Below are 6,040 nucleotides of genomic sequence, written 5' to 3'. Positions count from 1 at the left end.
ATATTCAACTTGTGTATCAAAATTTCTATTTATATTCAACTTATGTATCAAATTATATATATAGTCGACTTATGTATCAAATTATCCATGTATATTCAACTTGTATGTTATCCTTGTATATACTCAACTGTTGAAGAATATTGAATTTTTTTAGAAAAGTAATCAAATTCGAGTAATTAAACTATTTCCATAATTATACGGTTATTGAAGATGACAGTTTAAATAAATTGTGATTAACACTATGACTAATATAACCTTTCACCTTAAGTATTATTGATTTTTTAATTATGTTAAATATTTAATTAATTTAATCCCAAAAATTCTCTCTAATAAATAAATGTTTTTTTGTCACTTGTTACATTCTCATTCAATTTACCAAATGTAATTTTGTAGTTATTTTGAATTAATTTTTTTTCCACATGCCATTTTATGTAATAAATGAATTAATTTTTTCCACATAATATTTTAATATAATAATTACAATAAATGTAGTAATAAATTGATATTAATCTACTCTAATAAATGAAGGTTTTTTTTGCCACTTGTCACATTCTCATTTATTTTGCCACATGTCATTTTGTGGTTATTTTGAATTAATTTTATTACACATGTAATTTTATAGTTTTCCTATTTTATTAAAGTCCATATGTTATTTAAATTTAATAATAAATGCATATCAATTTCATTAATGGACTTTCCTTATAATTTCAAAATTACTAAAATAAAATCTCATTAATTTACTTTGGTTATTTATCTAATTTATTTGTTTAAATTTAAAAAAGAAAAAAAACACTTTAATTTTAATATTTTAATATTTTTCTTATTTTTCTTATAAATTTAAATTTCTCAAATGTTTATATATATTTAATTATTTTAAATACACTCATGTAATACATGGGGCTGACACCTAGTTTCATTAATAAACTTACATTTTAATTTCAAAATTCTCAAAAGTAAAGCCCATTAGTTTCTTTTCTTTATTTAAATTATTTGTTTAAATTTAAAAGATAAAAAAATATTTCATTAAACTAAATCATTAATTTTTTTTTTTTTTATAAATTCAAAGTTCTCAAATATTTTGACATTTATATATAACTTTTTTTTTTAAATTAACTCATGTAATATATAGGTCTTACAACTAATACATATGATTTGACTATAATTCATTCTCATATAATATTTTTTAGAATTGTGTTTAAATCGGCTGAGTTTCCACATAATATCAAATGCATACAAGCAAATCTTGCGTCTTACTCTAGCTAGCTTGTTGTTGCTTTTTAAAGTTAGTATTCTACTATTCTATATATTTTCAATACTTTTTAAGCTATGATCATCTGCTTCATGCATCTTTCACCTTATATGAAGTTACATATGTTTTATAGAAGTGTAAAAAGTGTAAAAAAGGATGTATTTTCAATATTATTATTAAGCAATATCAAGGGTGAAAAATTAATGTTACGTAAAATTACATGGTAATTTGTTTGAGTTGTGAGGTTTTTGTATACTTGACCGGTCAATTATGTCATAAGTTCCAAATGGAACAAAGAACATAATAAACATGTTATATCATAGTGGGTGTCAATGACTAAATGAAAAAAAAAAATTAATAAAAATCATGACTTAGTGGCTTATTTAGCACTATTATAATTTTGATGGCTAAACCGGGACATTTTTGCGACTTTGATAATAGTGCTAAATAAGCCAGAGGTATGCATGCATACTGAATTTTTGAGACTTTGATAAAATTAAATTTCGATTATAAAAATCATGACTTAGTGGCTTATTAAAGTCAAAAACTCTTATCTCTATAGGACATTTTTGAGACTTTGATACACCAACATACTGAATTTGAAATCCAAAATAGGACCATTTCGTCACATCCAAAAAATTGGATCATTTACTTATATAATTGGCTATTTTTATGAATATCTGAATTTATATTGTCTTTTAATAATCATTTTTGTTTTAGTTAGTATAAATCATAATCCTTAAATAATTAGACCATGCATATTCACCGGGGCAACGCGGAAGTTGGTGGTTGCATGGATGCCTTGTCTCTCTCTCCTCCTCAAATTCAAATCATCCTCACCCCTCTTTCTCTCTCTCTCAAGAAGTAGAGATTAAAGCCAATTTCATAATCGAAATTTAATTTTATTTGATCTCATCGATCGATGCAATGGATAAATCAGAGAAACAGGATAAAAGGGAGAGAGCCAAGGAGCGTAGAGAGAAACGTCGTCAAGAGATCTCTCTAATCCGTTCGATTCCTTATTCAGATCACCAGAGGTATGCATGCATAATGCATTTCCTCTTCATACTCGTTAGTATTTCTCTCACATTTTGGATTGACAACGAACTCCTCAAAATTTGCTAACGATTAATCTAATCGTTGAAATATGTTGATGCTGCATATCTTTTGATGATTTTGACTTTAAAGGTAAAATAGGAACCGAATCATTGATTTGAATTTGTTAATCGCTTGGAATAAAACATAAGTTTTCTGGAATCAAATCAAAATGTATTCGAAAACCAGAATTTGCAACAGCTTTCAAGGATTCAATGAAATCTAATTACGTTAACCTAAATTGAAGAGATCTATGACTTTTTACTGCATTTTCGTTTACCTTTTTAATCAGTGATTCTCTTTTGACATGATGAATTCCTGAGGTATAATAGAAACTTGTCCATTCAGATCTCGTATAATGTTTTACAATTTCTTTTCTTATGGAGTGTAATTGTTACTTTAGATGGTGGTCTGCGGATACTATAGCAGTGGTGACAGGAGCAAATCGAGGAATTGGATTTGAAATTGCACACCAACTTGGATTACATGGATTAACAGTCGTTCTTACTTCAAGAGAAACTGCTGTGGGTGAAGAAGCAGCAAAAGTCCTACAAGAAGGTGGCTTAAAAGTTGTATTCCATCAACTCGATGTTATCGATCATGAATCTATCAATACATTTTGCAAATGGATAAAAGACAACTATGGTGGTATAGATATTCTGGTAAAAATCTTTTCATTTTGCTAGAATTGAATATCTTAAAATCTTCGTCACATGTGGTTATTATGAGTGCAAACTTTGCAGATAAACAATGCAGGATTCAATCATAATGTTGGGTCAGAGAATTCCGTTGAACTTGCTGAAAAAGTCATCGCCACCAATTATTTTGGCACAAAAAATATGATTAAAGCTGCAATCCCATTGATGAGGCCTAATAATGCAGGTGCTCGGATTGTTTCAGTGAGTTCACGATTGGGTCGACTTAATGGCAGGAAAAATGTACGTGTAATTTCTTTACCTAATTATTTAAAATTTATAATTATACTTTTATAATTTATTTTATAAAATTTGATATTAGAGGATTTCTAATGACGAATTGAGACAACAACTAGAAGATGTAGAGTCACTATCCGAGGAGAAGATAGATGCAATGGTGAACAAGTTTTTAGAGCAAGTGAAAGATGGAAGTTGGACTTCTGGAGGGTGGCCACAAAACAATACAGATTACGCACTCTCAAAACTGGCAGTCAATGCACACACAAGGCTGGTTGCCCGGGAACTTTCGGGCAGACCTGAAGGTGAGAAGATTTATATCAACTGCTACTGCCCGGGTTGGGTCAAGACTGCTATGACCGGTTGGGCAGGGCAGGTTACTACTGAAGAAGGAGCTGATACAGCTTTGTGGCTTTCTTTGCTTCCGGATATGCGTATTAGTGGCAAATTCTTTGCTGAAAGGCGTGAGATACATTTCTGATACGAGTTTTTTTTTTAATTTTATTAAAAATATTATTGTAAACATAGAAGATAATCATTTTTTTTTAATTATAGCTAGGCATTGTTTTTTGTATGTTGTGATATTGATATGATTTCCTTTTCTATGTTTCAAGTTTTTTTTTTCAACAAATGAAATGAAACTAGATTCTAGTTCAAATATGAAACTTGAAGGATTCCGACAAAACTGAATTCCGTGTCCCTCTGGCAACCAAACACACCAAGGAATGGAATCTCAAATTCCAATTCTGTTAGGTGATAAGGGGTGTGTATGTTTTTTCAGATAAATATACAGAGTAGAGAAGTATGTGATGCCTGCTTTATATTTCTCTAGACTTTCTTTATAAATGGTACAGTTTTAATATATGAATTTTGTAGATGAATAAAACCAGATTGTACAAATATAAATGACATGAAGAAGAGTTCTTGGAGGAAATCAGAATCTACAAATCTGAAATCGGATTACAGTACTTTTCGGGCAACGTACCAATTTTGGGCAAAAGTATTAGAAAGTGCTGTTGAGGTAGAAGTACAAGCCAACAAGCGCAACGACTCCGACAGCGATTGCAATTGGTAATGCTTTCCTGATGAAAATAGGATAAAAAGCCATTGATGATTATATGTGTGTGTGTTTTTTAGCTTTATATGTGTTTTACGTTTAGGAATTACCCGATGGATTCATCTCTCTTGAGTTCAGCTTTCCTTGCCTTTCTAACATCTGTTGAATTCGCATTTTTTGTCACCGGAGGTGTGTATTCCCTGAATCGTCGTTTCGGGGCACCACAAACTGCAATCAATTCAAATTTCAAACATTTACATTAATTCTTTTTCCTGAAGTTCGGAAGATTTATAAGTTGTATATGCAGAATTAGTTTAGAGTTTGATACCTGGGCAGAAGTATTTATCAGGGAGCTTTTCAAAGGGGGTTTTATCGCTATAGATGTACCTGCATCCCTCAAACACAAACACAAATGAAATTCACAGCGAAATTCGATCAAACATAGATATAGGAAATAGAAATTCGACAGCAATCGGGAGAATTACCCGCAGTCTCGGCAAATGTAAGCTTGTTTGGAGGCAGCTCGCATGGCGAATTTGGGTGCGGCTGAGGGCTGATGGCGGGGAAGCAGTAATTGAAGGGAGGGTGAGAGATAGAATGATGATTTCAGTGCTAGCTGGTTGGATGGCCGGTGGAGGCCGACATTGCTGCCGCCTGCCGGAGATAGAGTAGAAGGTGAAGGTGTTGATCTGGTGGTTGGTAGCCTGAGTGGCGTCTGGAGAGCCATTGTTTTGGATGAGATAGATGCATGTAATCTTGGTAGTGGTTGTTGTATAGGCTTTTGGTGGGAAAGCGTGGACGCCATACTCCCCACATAATTGAATGCGCCAAAACGTTTTGCTTTTTTCTTTCTTTTTTTTTTTCGTGTTTTCTGTATGCTTCTTGAATGTCTTTTTAAGGAAAAAGATGGCATTTGTCTTAAATTTTTATTATTTAAAAAAAATGTTCAAGTTTGTTAGTAGTCACTAGTCATTATAGTCTAGGGTTTTATGTGATATTTTGATAAGAAAAAAATATATTAAAAGTGCACTTTTGTAACACAAAGAATGAAAACATGGCAAGAAAGATATTAGAGTGTGTTGTTATTTTTTTTTATCAACATAGGATAGACTTCAAGGTATAAAAACACATGAGTCTATGTCTAGCTTATTTGGGATACTAATATATCAAAGAGACATTCAGATAGATTAAACTAGATGTGTTGAGCTATAAGGTTAGAGGTCTCATATCAAGTTAATTAGGCTCTAATATCAAGTTAATTAGACTTCTCTTTCAAAAAAAAGTTAATTAGACTTGTATATAATATATAGAGTATTAGATGTTCTATCTAAATGAGTTCTTAAGGGGAGAGAGAGAGAGAGAGAGAGAGAGAGAGAGAGAGAGAGAGAGAGCACATGTAACAAATATAGATATATGAGAATAGATCTAGGCGATGTGAGTCACTAATATTCATGAAGTAGAAATTAGTTTTTTAGTAACAGAGTTACTTACTTAATTAAAAACTTCGGTGCTTGTTTTTAAGAGGTAAAATGTTTGCACTTTGCAGACCACATCCATAAAAGAAAAAGAGAATCAAACGTTTACAGTCTGCAAGAAGAAAGCAGTTTGTTCTTTAAAATCAGCAGACCGCTAAAATAAAGTGATTTTTAAACTTGAAGAGCTTTTTTTCAATTAACTTTATTAATAGTTAATAGGTAAAAAATCAAA

The 6,040-nt window shown here is 31.1% G+C and overlaps 2 protein-coding genes across 2 annotated transcripts; one reads left to right on the top strand and one right to left on the bottom strand.

The window, feature by feature from the left end:
- The first annotated feature begins 1,994 nt into the window (after positions 1-1,994).
- LOC111892276 (uncharacterized) lies at positions 1,995-3,956 on the top strand. The gene is made up of 4 exons (XM_042901176.2): positions 1,995-2,286; positions 2,748-3,006; positions 3,088-3,282; positions 3,362-3,956. The coding sequence occupies exons 1-4, from the start codon at positions 2,177-2,179 to the stop codon at positions 3,755-3,757; spliced, it is 960 nt and encodes a 319-aa protein (XP_042757110.1). The 5' UTR covers positions 1,995-2,176; the 3' UTR covers positions 3,758-3,956.
- Positions 3,957-4,071: 115 nt separating this feature from the next.
- Positions 4,072-5,261, bottom strand: LOC111892278 (uncharacterized). Its single transcript, XM_023888351.3, has 4 exons — positions 4,819-5,261; positions 4,662-4,720; positions 4,444-4,561; positions 4,072-4,358 (listed from the first exon to the last, which is right to left on the bottom strand). The coding sequence occupies exons 1-4, from the start codon at positions 5,244-5,246 to the stop codon at positions 4,280-4,282; spliced, it is 684 nt and encodes a 227-aa protein (XP_023744119.1). The 5' UTR covers positions 5,247-5,261; the 3' UTR covers positions 4,072-4,279.
- Positions 5,262-6,040: the final 779 nt, after the last annotated feature.

This window comes from Lactuca sativa, chromosome 4, assembly GCF_002870075.4.
Source record: "Lactuca sativa cultivar Salinas chromosome 4, Lsat_Salinas_v11, whole genome shotgun sequence".
Lineage (NCBI taxonomy): Eukaryota > Viridiplantae > Streptophyta > Magnoliopsida > Asterales > Asteraceae > Lactuca > Lactuca sativa.
The sequence above is the reverse complement of the archived record's forward strand: the minus strand, read 5'-3'. Positions and strand labels throughout refer to the sequence as shown.

What these genes read in the sequence shown, in the direction of transcription:
- LOC111892276 (XM_042901176.2), top strand. Translation starts at nt 2,177, where the DNA reads ATGGATAAATCAGAGAAACAGGATAAAAGGGAGAGAGCCAAGGAGCGT. An exon ending in CCTTATTCAGATCACCAGAG is followed by an intron (nt 2,287 to 2,747) that starts GTATGCATGCAT and finishes TTGTTACTTTAG; the next exon opens with ATGGTGGTCTGCGGATACTA. An exon ending in ATGGTGGTATAGATATTCTG is followed by an intron (nt 3,007 to 3,087) that starts GTAAAAATCTTT and finishes CAAACTTTGCAG; the next exon opens with ATAAACAATGCAGGATTCAA.
- LOC111892278 (XM_023888351.3), bottom strand. Translation starts at nt 5,246, where the DNA reads ATGCCATCTTTTTCCTTAAAAAGACATTCAAGAAGCATACAGAAAACA. An exon ending in TACATTTGCCGAGACTGCGG is followed by an intron (nt 4,721 to 4,818) that starts GTAATTCTCCCG and finishes TGAGGGATGCAG; the next exon opens with GTACATCTATAGCGATAAAA. An exon ending in TGATAAATACTTCTGCCCAG is followed by an intron (nt 4,562 to 4,661) that starts GTATCAAACTCT and finishes AATTGATTGCAG; the next exon opens with TTTGTGGTGCCCCGAAACGA.